Here is a 16,658-nt window from a genome sequence, read left to right on the forward strand (position 1 = left end):
ACATACTAACTTAGACTTCTTTATAATATCTTTGAACGAATTGACGGTTTGGTCAAATTGACCAGAAGTCGAACAAATAACAACTAACTCATAGAATGGGTTCTTCTCATCTAGTTCTTGTTGTTGTGCAGCCATTTTAAGATAAGTGAAAGTCTTACCCGACCCAGGTGGTGCAATTAGACCTGTTATACCATTCTGAGCAAATAAGAACTTTTCATGTATAGGCTTTATCTGAGCATTTTCTAACTTCCTCTTGTTCTTGTTTAAAACATTCTCAAATTTCTTGTCAATGTCAGCAAACTTTTTTTCTAACATATTTTTAGAAAAATTAAAAATTTTATCTTTTAGAAAATGTCTAGCGATTTCGCTATCTATATTCGAGACAAACTTTTCGACTCTAAAACTTCTGTCGACCATAAAATCTTACATAGTGTAAACAAGAAAGGTGAATTTGTTCTAAAGTTCTGTTTCTGGGAATATGACAAGAACCATAAAACATTAGGCAGAGAAGTCTTAAAATTTGTCAATGACAGACTTGTTGACAGAGATGACGCCTCTTGGAGAGATGAAGTCCAACAAAAGTTCTTAGAATGCAAAGAAGGCACATGCGCTGTTCTTGAAGATGAAATAGAAAACAGAATAGAAGAGCTATTAAAGGACAAAGAACTTTTACATAAATATGGTTGCGCCAAATTTGACATAACTCCACCAGAGAAGAAGAAGAGAGAAAAGAAAGAAAAGAAAGTAGAAGAAAAGAAAGTAGAAGAAGAGAAGAAAGAACCTGAACCAGTTCCAGAGAAAAAGAAATTTGACATGTAAAAATAAAATTTTATTTTTAGAACATTTCTGGGTCAATGTCAATGTTCTCTTCCTCTTTAGGAGCAAACACTGGCTTAGACTCTAAAATCTTTTTACCCAATTTACCTTGAACTTCAACTATCTTAGACTCATAATATTCATAGTCGTCTGCTTTCTTTGGTTCATAAGGTATAACAAGTTTGTATGCTTTGCCTTCTTTAAGGTTTGAGAACCTTCTGTCAAAATTTTCTTTGACTGCTAACAAACCTTCTATGTCTAAGTCTTCAAATTTCGCACCATTTTTAGTCACAATAGCAAACTTAACTGGTTCGATGTTCCAAACTTTGTCAAATGTAGACTTTTCAAAATGGTAGAAGTAAACATTCAAATAAGCGAATGGGTCTAGTTCTTCTTTAAGTCCTGACATATATTTGTTGACTGAAATATATTTCGTCATCTTTTCTATCGGATAAAAAAATATTTTTTTTAAAATTTACTCATAAAAATTATTTCTTTCTATATTTGCCATTCCGAACTTCGAAAAGATGTTTTATACCAGCATAGAATTTTTCTCTAGAGCTTAGTCTTATATCGTTTTCATGACAATATTTTCTATATTCTTCATATAAAGCCTTTTTTTCATACATTTCATAAGGACAATCTAACCAGAATAGCGCATATCTATTTTCGTTATCTAGGTCTGTTCCAACAAACTCAGCGTACATTTCAAATAAAATAAAAATATATATATTTTTAAAATTTACTCAGAAAAATTTTTCTTTGTATATACGCCGTTCTGTATGTCTAAAAGATTTTTGACATTTGCCAAGAATGTACGTTTAGAAGCTGCCATATAACCATATTCTTGACAATACTGTTTATATTCATCGTACAATGACCTTTCATCTAAACACTCAAAGTCGCTTTCTTCTATGAACAGTTCATATACACTCTTGTTTGCTTCTAACAATGTTTGTCTTTCTTCGGTATGTGGAATTTGTCTTGGATTGAACTTAGAAATATCTAATGTCATGAAATATGAGAACAAGTGGTTGTAAAAGTCAGATGTCAAAGTTTCTGCTAAGTCGTCAAAATATTCTGTATCTTGCATATGAGAATCTGACGTTCTGACAACTACATATCTTCTGTCAGAACTTTCTAACTTCATCGGAACAGTATTGTTTGAAACCATAATGAAGTTTGCAACATTCTCACAAACTCTTTGGTCTTTATATTTTCTTTCAACAACTCCAACTTTGTCTGTTATAAGACTCTTCAAAGCATCTGAGTTCAAAACTTTTGTTGTATCTATACTTTGAAGTTCATTGCAAACTATAAGTTTTCATATTCTCTATTGAAGAGTTAAATTTTACCGCAGATGTTTTCTAAGTTTGTCATATTCGGATTCGAATAACTTCTAACAGTTTGCACAAATATCTGTAAAGAAAGTGTTCTTACCTGTTCCTTGTTTTCCAATTATAATGAGAGCAGTTTCATTTTTAGCACTTGGATGTTGTAAGTGTTTGCAAACCAACATAAGATATACTCATAGACTCTTTCGTTCCATTGCATATAATTTCTTTGACATGGTCTAACCAAGCTTCTATAATATTTCTTCCATTCTACTTGTTCGTATTTATATCCAGTGAAGATAGAATAGAAGTTTGGAGAAGGTGTATAGAACTTTATACCTCGAACTGAAAATCTTCTAACTTTGACAATAAGATATCCCAAGCATCTAACATCTTCATGCCAACTGTACGACTTTTATTTTCTTAAGTTTCTGTCTACATTCTTGTTCTGAAACTATTGTCGCTTTAGGTTTGTTAAAGACAACATCCCATTCTTTCATGACATAACATTCTGGGCAGAGTCAACATAAATGACTAAACGTTTCAAATTCTCGACTGCTTTGTTATAGTCTCGAAATGGACACATATTTCTGAACGCTTGGAAGTCATAAAAATCTGAAACATCTATTCTGTACATTTTTATAAAAATAAAAAAAATTTTTTTATTCTTGAGCTATTTGTTGCATTTGTTGTTCTTGAGCTATTTGTTGTTGAAGTTGTTCTTGTAATACAATACTTTCACCAGTTGCATCTTCCAATTCGAAACTTTCTGCCGTCATTGACAAGTACATAGGACATAAAGTTTTACAGGAACAAGTTTGCGTCGACTAAGGTTAAGTTTATGTTTGCTAAAGTGTTTGAGTTCATAAAGCTGAAAAACTCTGCATTCGAATGAACAATAGGCAAACCAGCAGAGAAAGTGTTGTTTATACGCATGAGTATCTTTTTGGTCATAGTAGTTTCTGTCGACATTCGAATAACACTTTGAACCTAAGTTTGAAACAATATATAAAATAGGTGTGCTTAAAGTCAATGGAACAGATAGACCTTGTATGACACCTTTTCCTGTTATAGGAACTGTTGGTAGTAAAACCAGATATAAGTTTTGTATTATAGCTCATATCGTTTATACTAAACTCAGTCGACATCCAAACATAATGAAACTGCTCTAGTTGAGCACATGTTACATCCGTCCTTAAGTATTAAATAAGTCAACAAAACCTGTTGGTGGTATATCTGAGTAAGTATATTCAAAGAAGTATTTTTTACCATTCACAACAACAAAGTCTTCTGGTGTCAAAAGAGCAAAACAGGCTTTAGTCGTCATCGTGTTTAAGGTCAGTTTACAATATCGTCTTGAGGACTTTTAAGTTTGTTGTTATAGAATTATATGACTCAGGGTTTTTAGTCGTAATAGTATAAACACTATGTCTTCTGCCATTTACTTAGCAAGTAAATTTTAATGAAATGTTGTGGTCGTCAAATATTTTTATGACGTCTGGGAAACTATATTTTAAGTTCAACGTTCACCTCCTTTCATAACGTATATCTTGTCAATGACATTATATGAAACACCACAGCAACTAACGTCGGGTTCTATTTCTTTGATGTTTATATCGTCTGCCTCTGTCAAAAGTTTCAATAGTTCTTTCAAAATTTTCATGAGGTGCGATGACATATGAGTTCACTTTTACAGGGTTGTGTTCGACCAAGTTTAACATTATACCTAAAGCTTGACAAATCTTCTCCTGAGTTTTAAGTTTGTCTTTAAGTTGTTGGTAGTCGTTTCGAATATCTGCAACAGAACTTAAGTCTCTGCTAACTTCAGGATATGTTGGTTGTTCTTTTACAGGAACTATTGTTATACCATCTTCGTCTTCGTATGGTTTCTCCACTTCAACATCTCTGTCTTTGACATTGACAACAACACTTTGACTGTTTGTTTGAGTTGGTGAATTTAACTTCACATCTGCCACCGCCATTAAACCTTTTGAAACACTTACGCTTCTATTTTTCGGAAATGACATTTTACTTAGAATAAAAAGATGGACGTTTTGAGTATCTCTTCGAATTGAAGCAAAACAAAGTTTACACACACAAACAATACAAATACATTGACAGAATAGTTCTTTATACAAACAATGGAAAATGTTATAGAATAGCAGTCTTTGCTGAACCAAAATATTTTCATAAAGCAAAGAAAGTTGGTATAACGAGATGGTGAAAGTTCTTGACGTTGACAAAAATATAACAACAAAACTTACAGATATTTCTAAAGGAAAGTTTATAATACAATTTTATGTCAAAACTGGCGTACTGTCAATATTTGACGGAGAGAAGTCAGTTCAAGAACAACTTACTGACCTGCTGCAAAATCTGCTCGATGGAAGCTGTCGTTATGCCAATCTGAGGAGCCCCAGCAGGTTTCATCGAACGAATCTTCAAAAGAGCATCTTCCGTGAAAAGTGCTATTGGTTTTGTAAACTTCTTTGCTCTCAGTTCATATGGACCGTCTCTGTCACCAGTATATTGTATTTGAACTGTACCAACAGTTGAAATACCACCCATAAAGTCTTCTGAGTCAGCAAATGGAATGCCAAGCCAAAAGTTTGAACGGTCTCATTTGTATATTGAGTGTTTTGAGCTCCTGTATGGGTCCATACTTTCACATATGGCATAATAGAACTTTGCATTTCAGGGTTAATGGTTGTTGTGAAGTTGTTGTTAAAGTTCATAGCATCTAATGTCAAGTTGTATGACCTCATATCCTCAACTGTAGAATATTCTTCTCTTGGATAGTATTTGCCATCTATGTTTATATGGTATTTAATACCGGGGTTGTAGAAACAAGAATAGTCATTTATAGTTCGTCTGAACAGTACAAACATAGTATCTGCATGTTTCATTGCAGTTGTTAAAGCAATATCTGTTCTTGCACCTGGGTCAGCACTTTGGTTTCCAACTTCACCTGCAAAGTCTTTGACAGATATTTGGTGTATAGGGAACATAAGTGGAACTGCAATATATTTGGCAGCTAAAGCATTTGAAATATCTGGGTCCAACATATAGACTGCAAGTCTGCTTTCTATTCTCTTGCATTCAAATTTTTCGCATGTGAACTTAACTGGGTCCCAAGCATCTCCAGCAGCATTGAAATAATAGTTTACTTCAGTGTTGAGGTTTGAGAAACCAAAGTCTAAGTCAACTTTGTTTTTGCAAAGTCGGCGAATGACATTTTATTTGTTCCCACTACTTCTGTAAGAGTGAATGGGTCTTGTGTTGGTGCAATGACTAAGTTATTTTTGCTTGGAGTAAGTTCGATAGAAATTTTTCCTGCCCAGTTTGGCAAGTATCTTAAAAACCTGAAGATGAGGAAAGATGACAAAGGAACTCTAAGTTTCAGTTTTACTTTGGTTACTGCTGCTGCAGTTTGTCCAGAAAGGTTAACATAAACTCCTGGAACGTTAGGGTCAAGTCTTCTTATTTTCTCAATAGTTGCATACTGGTCTGTTTGTTCTCTAGCTTGTGGTTGTACTGAGTTTCTCAAAGCGAACCATTCATAGTTTGCCCATGTTACTGTTTGAACTAAGTCAGAGTTAGAATATATCTTATATCCCATGAAAACTTCTGGAGCATATTGGTATCCGACATAGAAAATTCCATTGCAACCTTTCTTGTCAGACAACTTGGCAGAAGGTTTTATTTCAATGTCTTGTTCCACGTATAAGAAAGAGTTGTCAATAGAAATTATATGAAACCTGTCGCAAGCAATATCTACTGTTGTTGAAGAACCTTCTCCAAACTCACCTACGTTTCATAAGAAACAGCAGTTGTATATTCGTAAGTTCCAGGAACTATTTCTGACCTTCTAATGGCATTGTCGCATTCGTTATACCATTCGGAAACATTTCCATTCATAGCATCCAAAACTGTTGGCGTTATATTCTGAGCGGCGTACATTTCATATGAGTAAAAATATAGAATAGTTGGATTTATATGTCATAATAGAACCCACGTGGACCAAGCTTTACTTTCTTCCTGACTGAGTTTTTAACTCTTCTTTTTCCTTCATTGCCCTCTGCTTGAAGTTGTTGCATCTTTGCATTATGTTCATCTAGTATGTTGCAAATTTCCCATGTCCTTTTTGCCTTTTGGCTCTGGTCGCCCATCTCAGGTAACCTATATCCTAGAAAGAGTTTGTCATAGTCTGTATTTGAGTCTTCGCGTATTGTTTGCATGACTCTTTCCTGAGTTTCCGGTTCAAGCTCTTCAAACAGTGCCTGTCCATATGGAATAAGCTCGTTTCCAAATATATGTTTTTGTAGCCATTCTGGTTTTCTTTCCATGTTACCAACTATATCTTTTGTGAATGGGAAAGCTTCTACCCAATCTTTCAGTCTTGCGTCGTTTATTTCTGTAGTTGGTTTTATTTTGTCAAGGAACATGTTTTTCAATACTAACATTTCATTTGGTACTGTCCATTTGAGTTTTCTTAAATATTCATCCCTTCTCGGTTCATTGTCTGCAAAGTAAGTTTTTATGACATTTTGCAAACTTTCGTTTGCAAGGTCATGTACAATAGGTTCTCTTCCTTCTTCTCCCTAACTTTCTTTCTAAACTCTTCACCAAATATACCATCTTTATGGTTCTGTGTAGTTCTTTGAGATAAATGTTCTAGAACGTCAGGTGTTATATTTCCATCAGCCATGTTCATTTCATACTGGTTCAAAATATCTGCATCTTTCATATCTTTCAATGGCATTAAAGCCGCGCTTAAAATACCAGCTATATCTGGTTCACCATTGACTTCCATTGCGTCTACAACTTCTTGGAATTGAGGTTGTAAGTTTATGAACCACCTATCCGGGTTAGCTTTATGACCCCATCTCATTGTAGTTCCATCGTCTGCAGAAACAAAAGTAGGTTTGTTTCCATCTTGGTTAGGTTCTGAATGAACTTTAAACAATGTTTCATTTCTATATGTTTTCTTGAAATTTAACCTTTTATCTTCACCGAGTTCATCCGAAGATTGAACGTTAAATGCTCGTAAGTAAAAAGGGTTGTTGTATTTGTGTACATTTTTTTTCAGTTCTTCCATTCTATGCTGAATATTTTCATCTGGTGCTGGAGTCTTTTGTATGTCGGCAAACATTTTTCGATATTCTTCTACTATGTCAGCCGAATTTTTTTTAGACTCTTGGAAATATTCCATATTCTCCGCATACTCTTGTTGAGGGTCAAGATTTTTCGGCTGTTCCAAATCTTCATCTAGTTCTGTGAAGTTAGTTTCCAAAGGAGTGACTTGTTCGTTTCCTTCAGGCTCTTCTAGCTGTTGTTGCTGAACTATTTCTTCCATGTCTGGTTGTATCTGAACTATTTCTTCCTGTGGAGTTTCTTGTACCTCATCTGCTGGCATTTCATATATTCCGAGACCGTTTTTAACAATTTCCCTATCTACGTCATCCGCATTCATAAGCTTTTGTTCTTTCGTTCCGTCTCTATTTTTTACGCGTTTCATGACGAAAGTTGAATTGTCATTTAGCTCTGACATCAAATATCTCGGAGTAAATTCATCCATGTCATTTGGATGATATGCTATTAAATCATATCCCTTAGCGAGTTTGTATTTTCCAGGTTTGAGATTATATCCGTTTTGGTGCTGAGCCATAAAGCTAAATAGGTTCGGGTCAGTATTTCCTTCCTTGAACTTTCCAATAGCTTCTTTATATCTGTCACTAAAGTCAACAGTATCTGGGAAACCACACTCTTCTTTAAGCATTTTTAAGAATTCTTGGTTTCCTTGTTCTCTACTTCTTTTATGTCCTTGCTCTGTTTGTGGTTGTTGTTGTGCAGGGTTTTGAACTGTTGGTTGCTGTGCTGGTTGTTGTGTTGGTTGTTGTGCTGGTTGTGGAGGTGGTTGTTGTGCTGGTTGTTGTGTTGGTTGTTGTGTTGGTTGTTGTGCTGGTTGTTGTGCATGCCTGTGTCTGTGTCCATGTGACGATGTAAATGTTCTAGGTAGTCCTGGTGCAGGTGCTTCTCTTGGAGGGTTTGGTGGTATATAAGTTCCACCAGCTGGCACATATGTTCCATCTGCAGCGTAATGTCCTACCTGACTTTTCGTTTTTAAGAAAGCATTTACTAGGTCTGTTTTGGTCTGTTGTAACTCTTTTTCTTGACTTTTCACAACAGTTGCTCTAACGGCGTCATAGGCACTTTGAACTGCCTGTCTCGTTGCTGCATCTGTTATTTTCGTCATATTTTGTGCTACTTCTTTTAACTCTTTGTCGAAACCTTCAGACTTCAGTTTCTTTCCAGATGAGAAGTCGTTCACTTGTTTCACCTTACTATGAAGAGCTTCGAAAGCGTTCTTAAAGTCAGCATTTGTTAAAGCTTCATTTGAACTGTCTTCATCCGCTTGTATTTTTGTCCTTATTGACCCTATGAGTTGGGCTGCTTTAGCGTTGGCTTGGGCATCTAACCAGTCATTGTTAGCTTTTATATATTCTGCGCTTTTCATTGCCTTTTGCATAGCCGCGTCGTTATTTTTACTTTCTTGTGCTAAGTTTTCATACTGTACGGTTTGGTTTTGCAACTGTAAAAGTTTTTCTGCCTTTACATTTGCTTCAACTTCTTTTTTATACTCATCGCTATCCATATATGTCTTCAGGGCTTTTTGTTTTATCTCTTCATCTTTCAGTATTTTATATTGAGTAGTATGGTTTTTCAAATTTATGACATCTTGTTCCATTTTTGCTACTTCTGCTGCTTTTTCTGACACTTTTTTCGCATATTCCTCTGTACTTAGTTCTTTCAGTTGTTCTTCTTTCTTCTTTTTCTCTACGTTTAACTCATTGAGTTTCTTTGTGTGTCTGTCATATTCTAGTTTCTTTTCGTTTTCACTTATTTGCTTCTGTATGTCTATGTTTGACTTTTTGACATCTGTTATTTGATTTTTGAGTGAACTCAAATTCATTTGACTTTGAGGGTTATAGGCTGTTCCGTCTGCAGCTCCACCATAGCCTGCCATTTTCGCTAAAAGTGCCGCTCTTAAACCTCCACTCTGTGCACCAAGAACTCGGTTTAAAAGCATAGGATTGTTTGACATTTGTTGCAACATAGTGGGGTCATTCAGCATTTGTTGTTGCAACTGTTGTTGTGGTGTCAGTTTTACTATTGGATGTTTCAATGCTCTCTTCCTCTTACGTATATTCTTACGTAGCTTACGTGGCATTTTAAGTGAAGTTAAAAAGCGGTTTTTGACAGATGTTTATATGACACTTTCTCCAGTTTATAGGACCTCTCTCATATTCTATCTTGTCAAGACTTCTTCGTAAATGTTTTGTCAAGACTTCTTCGTAAATGTTTTGTTGAGATTTCTTCGTCAATGAGTGTAAATGACCCAAAAATATATTTTAGGGTAGAAGGTTAGATATAACCTCTTTTCTAACCTCTTTTCTACCCTCTTGAATTTTCATGAATTTCTTCGTAAAGACTTTGTTAAGACTTCTTCATCTAATTTCTCATGAACTTTCTTGTCTATGTTTTGTTGAGATTTCTTCGTAAAGACTTTGTTGAGATTTCTTCGTAAATGACCCTAGTAGTATATTTTTGGTGTAAATTTCATGAAAATTCAAGAGGTGAAAAATTAGGTGAAAAAACAGGTTATATCTCACCTCTTCACCTAAAATATATTTTTGGTGTAAATTTCATGAAAATTCAAGAGGGTAGAAAAGAGGTTAGAAAAGAGGTTATATCTAACCTTCTACCCTAAACATTATTTTTGGTGTAAATTTCATGAAAATTCAAGAGGGTAGAAAAGAGGTTAGAAAAGAGGTTATATCTAACCTTCTACCCTAAACATTATTTTTGGTGTAAATTTCATGAAGAAATCTCAACAAAGTCTTTACGAAGAAGTCTTGACAAAACATTTACGAAGAAGTCTTGACAAATTCAAGAGGGTAGAAAAGAGGTTAGAAAAGAGGTTATATCTAACCTTCTACCCTAAAATATATTTTTGTCTGATTTTACGAAGAAGTCTTGACAAAACATTTTACGAAGAAGTCTTGACAAAACATTTACGAAGAAGTCTTGACAAAACATGAAAACATATATAATTTGTGAAAAGCTCCTGGAAGACCTCCGAATAAAAACTTCATTTATACTAAACATCTTCAGGGCTAGAAGGCACGAAGTGCCTGGAAGCCCCACTGCCTTTTTTTTTTTTTTTTTTTTTTTTTTTTTTTTTTTTTTTTTTTTAATTATATCTAATTTCTTTTACTCTCTCGTACATACTAGATTTGAAGAATTCAGAACATTTCCCATAATCTCCTAAATGTTTTCTTATCCCTAACGTGTGCCAGTTATTATATGAAACTGTATAAACTTTATCTTTATCTTTACACCTTTCATCACTTCCAATATATTTATATCTCAGTTTTGATTTTGCATTTTCATATTCATTAACGTTTAATAATTCACAGTCTTCCTTTTTAAATAAATGTTTAAGATATTCAGGATTTAATACTCTACGTTTATATGCTCCTAACTTAGTTCTAAAGGTTTTTCTACAAAATTTAGGAATTCCATCCTCTTTAATGTCATCAATGATTTCCATTTCATTATTTTCAATTTCTTCTTCTCGTTTATGGGGTCTTTGATTATGACTCCATTGATTCCATGAAATTAAATATTCTTTATCATTATATTTATACCTCATTAGCTTATTTTGGCTTTCATATTCATTTAATAATTCACAATCTTCATTTTTAAATTGAAGTTTAACCCATTCAGGATTTAAACAATGTTTAATTAATCGCGGAATATCTGTCATCATCTATATATAGCTTCTTTTATAAAAGATAAAAAAATAAATTATTTTAAAATTAATGTTAATTTATAAATAAATATATTTTAATGCATCGTCTATATATAGATGTAACAAAAAAAGTCACAAAGCCCATCATATCCTACTACTGAAGTCAAAAGGGATGTTTAAAGATCCAAATATTCGTGATAAACAAGGACTTCCTCCTTTATATTATTGTATTAAAAGGAAGAAGAAACAAAAATTTAAAGGTGAAGCTCTCCAATTTTTGAATACATTGCCAAATTTTGACATCAATATTAGTTATAAAAACCAAAATGGTTTGATACAATGTGTTAAATCTAGAGATCCGGAGATGATGAAGCTTTTGTTATCAAGTCCAAGAATAGATGTTCATGCAAAAGTAGGCAAAGATAATGCAATTCAACATGTTATTACAAATCAAGAAGAAGAATTATATAAGATTCTTATTCGGTATCCAAAGATCCGTTTGGATGAAATAACTCCAATTCCCAGTAATAAGTTGTACAGAATTTTCAAAGAAAAAAATTCATTGCCACCAATATCCTTCAAATATGAAGAAGCTCCAATTATCAAAAATTACAAAGATGAAGAAGATGATAATTATCAGTTATTTGATTCTGTCTCGAAAAATGACGAAACCAATTTCCTGGAATTACTTAAAAACATTAAGGATATCAACAACTTGAAAGGTTGGTTTGATTTCCCTTTGTTGCTGTTTATTTTAATGAAAAATAATAGGCATTTCGTAGATATTTTGTTTGGCAAATATCACAGCTTGGATCCAAATATTATGTTTAACAAGCTTCCTTTGATTTCATATTTGATAAAAAGGAAGAGAGGAGAAAATATGGCATTATACTTCTTGGACAAGACTGATAAGATAGATATCAATAAACCAGATGAGGATGGAATGACGCCACTTCATTATGCTGTAATATCATCAGCATGCAAAGTTATCAAAAAGTTATTGGAGTTTGATTATATCAATCCAAATGCTAAAGATTCAAGAGGCCAAACTCCAATAATGTTGGCATCAAGAATGCCAAATAACTCTGAGCCTTTCAAACTCTTATTCCAATGTGACAAAGTTGATAAGCAGACAAGAGATAAAAGGAATGCAACTATTCTTCATAACGCTTGTCAAGTTGCGAATGTTGAAATAATTTCAATGATTATTGAGAAAATTAATGAAATTCCTGATATTTTGAATTATTATGATAATGAAAGGAAGACACCGTTTCACAGAATCATTGAATACACCCAATATCCTGAGAGGAGATTGATAGTGTTTGAAATACTTCTCAATATTCCTGAATTTCGGGTAGATATATTAGAATTTATTAAGATAGTACCCAAACTTGAAAATGGAAATGAATTAACACAAACATACAACCGAATCAGAGGAAATGCGTTTGGATTATATATATTTGATCATGTATAAATAAAAATATTAATTATTTGTTTCGCATTTCATAAACTTTTTTAGATACAATTACAAAGGATAAATATTAATTATTCTATCGCAATAGCCATACTTATTTCGTGTGATTGAGAAACTTTTGTGCAAAAATTACGTGGGCTCTAAGATCTCTTTTTCCAAGGACATGTCACTACTTTGATTCAATAAAACTATATTCGTTATTTGTACTAGATCATATGGGTATATATTTCTATAAACAGTTTTCTCTTTAGCTCTTCTGATTGCAAGATAAAGTGGCTCAAAATTTCAAATAATTATTATATAAACAATAGTGAAGGTTTTTTCATGAATAATCTATAAAATATGCATAAATCTGTATGTTATAAATCCAAATTGAAGAAAATTGAAAAATATACTTTTAATTTTTTTGTAGAAATTTGAAATAATATTAGAGATTCTTTATTCCTGGTTGATTCCTTCAAGGATGGATGGGCGGACACCCTCACGAGCTGGAAGGCTGATGAGTGGGTGCTCGTTCTCACCGATGACGAAAACGTTCATGATACGTGTGGCGAAGACAGCGCCAGATGTATCCTTAAGGTGGACGATATCGAAGGAAGCCATCTGCTTCTCGATCTTTTGGATTGTTCCGACACGGCCGACGTTACCACCAGCTGTAACCATGGCGACATCGCCAACCTTGAACTTGATGACGGATTCGACTTCGCCTGTCTTGATGTTGAACTTGAGAGCATCATGGACACGAACGGATGGGTCAACATAGGAGATTGTGCGGCCATCGTGTGTAACAACGTGTGGGATACCCTTGGCACCAATCTTGAACTGGTTGACACGGAGAAGCTTGAAGGAGGCTTCCTTAGCTTCGATGTGGTGGACGCAGAAACGGCCCTTGCAGTCGTAGATGATACGGAAGAGTTCGTTGGACTTGCCGAGCTCGATGACATCCATTAAACCTGTTGGATAACGGTAGTTTGTGCGGACCTTGCCATCGACCTTGACGAGGCGGCGCTTGACGATAGCGACGGCTTCCTTAGCTGTAAGAGCGTATTTAAGGCGGTCACGAAGGAAGATGTTGATTGGAAGGCATTCACGAAGTTTGTGTGGACCTGTGGATGGGTGGGAAGCGAACTTACCAGCGGACTTGGCGAGAAGCCAGTGGTGTGGGGCTGTGAGGCGCTTAAGGTGGAAGCGTTGGCAACGAGGCATTACTTTTCCAAAAAGGCCAAGACAAGACGATTATTTTTGATTCAATTATCATAATAACAAGATTTTTAAAATCTCATTTACTAAGATAATGATAATTCTGTTGTGTGTTTGAACTGATTTATGAACAATTTATTGTTTTTCTTTGAGCTGTCTTGAATTTCAATCAAAATCATTGAGTTTCTGATTCATGAATTAATGAAAATATGAATATGCAGCTCAATAGCTGCAATATGACATATGAAAATATTGTAAAGCAAAGAATAAATGCAGATGAAAAAATTGTATTAATACAACAATAAAAAAGTAGGATATATATTATCTGCATATAGACACAACTCAATAGAAATAGTTTCACATGAAACACATAAGATTTTAATATAAAATACATATAACTATATTTTTATATTCTTCTATACAAAGTAACATTGATATCTTCATAAACAATTTGCCAAACATCGGAATCAACGTCAGGTTCAAAAGGAACCTTACTTGTTCCACTCATATAAATGTATTTAATGCCTTCTTTATCGAAAGCAGATGCATCTTCAGGATGCGAAAGTAAAGTATCAACTAAAAAATCCCTTGTATGCAAATCCAAACCATGAGAAGCAATCCATCCTGGGTATCCAACAACAATTGGTCGTCCGCCAATAGATGCAACTGGCTGCTCTGTTGATTGGTCGCCAATAAAGTAGTCGTAAGGACCTGTGTTTTCAGTAATCCACTTTCCAAATTTAACTTGTTGTTCTGTATATATTTCAGAAGGAGAAGCGAGATAAACAAAGAAGCAGAAAGCTCCACTCGCCAATGAAGAAACTAACAAAGCAAAGAAGATAAACATGTTCAATTTCGCTTTCTCACCTTTCTTTGCTTTCACGAAAAAGCTGTAAATGTATTGTGCGGCAAAAGGAACAGCAATAGGAATCCATCCGTTGTAAAACACTTTTATGTTGTCATGGTCCCATTCTTGGTATTTGATTATATTGGAAACGAAAAATACAACTAAAGAAGGTATATAAATAATGATCTGTTCGACAGTAGCTGTCGCAAAACCTCCAATCAAAGCACAAAAACCAAAAGTTCCCAAACTTAGCCACCAATTTCTGAAAAATCCACGAAATCCATCTCCGAAATTTTGCCAGATCGATCGAATGCATGAATGACTTGTTCGTATTCTTGATTCTCGAAATAAAAGGTGGAATCTGTGGTAAAGCAATAGCATTCGCCAATAAACCAAAAAGTGACCACAAAAGGAAAAACTTCAAATATTTCTTTGGTTTCAAATAAGGGAATGTCGTAATGCAATAAGCAATTGACCACTGCGCCATGCTCATGTATGCGTGTGCTTGTACTTGAGGAGTTAAACCCGTGAGAATCGCTGCAATAAACATGAATTTATACGATTCATTTTTGACACCAAAAATCAACAATAAAATTGTCCAGTAGCAAAGAGGGACTCCGAAAAGTGCTGAGCGCTGAGGAATAAGGTAATGCATTATGGAATGGAACCAATAACCGTCTATTGCATTCGGCCAATTATGAACCATGTCGACTATTTCATCTTCTGGAGCTTTCCACGTTGGATCAGTATACATGATGAATCCGAGGCCTCCGAGACATATGAATATCAATATTGATAAGCATCCAATGATACTTTCGTTTGTGTAGTAAGTAGATAAGGTATATAAAGAAAGAAGGACTGAATACATCATTAGAAGGGATGGTATGAATAAGGATTGTTGTAGAGATGCATCACCTGTTGTAATTAGTGCTGCGGAAAGAAAATCTGGCATTAAAGGATAAGCCAAGTTAACTCCATGGTAAAACGTGGAATCTGCTGTGAAGAAACCTGGCCTTTTGTAATTCGGTCCGTATGCAAAGCTTGTAATGATATTTAAGTGGAATGGTAAATCAGAATAAGCTGCACCTTTTGAATATCTGTCTGCGGCAAGCATTGATGCATAAACTATAACTACTAGGAAGAATGTACATAAAATAACTGCCCATCTATGGAAGTAATCGTATTGAATCACTAATCTAAATTTCAAATTCCAATTTTTGATCTTAAATATAAGCCCAAGTGTCGAAAATAGAAATACTGCAGCATATCCATGAATCCTTGTCATTGGTTTTAAGTAAGATGTAATAAAAAGAAACCATGTTAATAATAAAATACCAATAGGGAATCCAATTGCCATACAACTGAAGAATACAAAGTGTTTATGTAATAATGCTGTAATCATTTGGTATCCAAACCATGTACATGAATAAATCTCGAATGCCCAAAGAAACGCCAAATCAAAATCTGATTATAAAACGCATTGAAGAATCTTTAAATAGGTTAGTAGATATTAAATTGAACTGCGAAATGATGTTTTTATAAGGTATTCATGGAAAATTTTTACTAAATATGATTACAAGGATTCCTGAATGCTAAAGATTGTTATTTGGACTGAGTAAAAATGACTTTCAAGTAAACAACTCTATTACAAACATTTATTTCGAAAAAATAAAAAATCTATTACAAAACAAATAAATAATGATATAATTGGACTGTCTTTGAAATGAGAATGTATTTTCTTAACATTTTCAAAGATAATTCTAAAATATAATTAATTTTCTTCTGCTTCCTTTCTCAATTCAGTTATATGACTAGAAATATCAAGAAATGATTCATACGCTAGTGGATTTTTGATAATTTTTTCGTTGGTGCATAATTCCGTGAATTGTTCATAGAAAACATCTTCTTCTAGGATACATTTCAAAAAGTTATCATTATTGTATATCAAATAGCTCAAACCTTGGCAGATAATTCCGAGTGATTCTGAATCAACGTTTAAACCTTCCACAATATCCAATGTGGACTCAATTAAATGTTCTCCGAACACTTCATGTGATAATGTCTCGACTTCTTGTTCAGAAGTGTAATTCTCTCTATTAAAGGTTGGAATCTGAAAAACTAACAAGTAAACGTATGACAAAGCAATTATTTTCTCTTCGACAGTCCCAAAAT

General features: G+C 34.0%; 4 protein-coding genes and 2 pseudogenes across 6 annotated transcripts, besides 2 other annotated features; 2 read left to right on the forward strand and 4 right to left on the reverse strand.

The window, feature by feature from the left end:
- Positions 1-10,392: part of a mobile genetic element that runs on past the window's edge.
- On the forward strand, positions 352-819 carry TVAGG3_0082450 (uncharacterized protein; the record flags this gene model as incomplete). Its single annotated transcript, XM_051222111.1, has 1 exon — positions 352-819. The coding sequence occupies one exon, from the start codon at positions 352-354 to the stop codon at positions 817-819; it is 468 nt and encodes a 155-aa protein (XP_051107097.1).
- TVAGG3_0082460 (protein of unknown function, DUF4108 family) lies at positions 836-1,225 on the reverse strand (the record flags this gene model as incomplete). The annotated part of the gene is made up of 1 exon (XM_051222112.1): positions 836-1,225. One exon carries the CDS (start codon positions 1,223-1,225, stop codon positions 836-838), a length of 390 nt encoding a protein of 129 aa, XP_051107098.1.
- Positions 4,766-5,769, reverse strand: TVAGG3_0082470 (annotated as a pseudogene). Its single transcript has one exon. A coding segment is annotated over exon 1 (1,004 nt).
- Positions 10,292-10,392: a terminal%2Cinverted (terminal inverted repeat of Maverick-3 transposon ID:TVAGG3_0082300).
- An 847-nt stretch (positions 10,393-11,239) lies between these two features.
- TVAGG3_0082480 (proteasome regulatory particle) lies at positions 11,240-12,481 on the forward strand (the record flags this gene model as incomplete). The annotated part of the gene is made up of 1 exon (XM_001297934.1): positions 11,330-12,439. One exon carries the CDS (start codon positions 11,330-11,332, stop codon positions 12,437-12,439), a length of 1,110 nt encoding a protein of 369 aa, XP_001297935.1.
- Positions 12,482-12,835: 354 nt separating this feature from the next.
- TVAGG3_0082490 (Chain E 40s Ribosomal Protein S4) lies at positions 12,836-13,671 on the reverse strand (the record flags this gene model as incomplete). Its single annotated transcript, XM_001297933.2, has 1 exon — positions 12,878-13,645. The coding sequence occupies one exon, from the start codon at positions 13,643-13,645 to the stop codon at positions 12,878-12,880; it is 768 nt and encodes a 255-aa protein (XP_001297934.1).
- Positions 13,672-14,045: 374 nt separating this feature from the next.
- TVAGG3_0082500 lies at positions 14,046-16,064 on the reverse strand (annotated as a pseudogene). The gene has a single exon: positions 14,046-15,771. A coding segment is annotated over exon 1 (1,726 nt).
- Positions 16,065-16,658: the final 594 nt, after the last annotated feature.

The sequence above is a fragment of the Trichomonas vaginalis genome, chromosome IV (genome assembly GCF_026262505.1).
Source record: "Trichomonas vaginalis G3 chromosome IV, whole genome shotgun sequence".
NCBI classification, from domain to species: Eukaryota; Parabasalia; order Trichomonadida; family Trichomonadidae; genus Trichomonas; species Trichomonas vaginalis.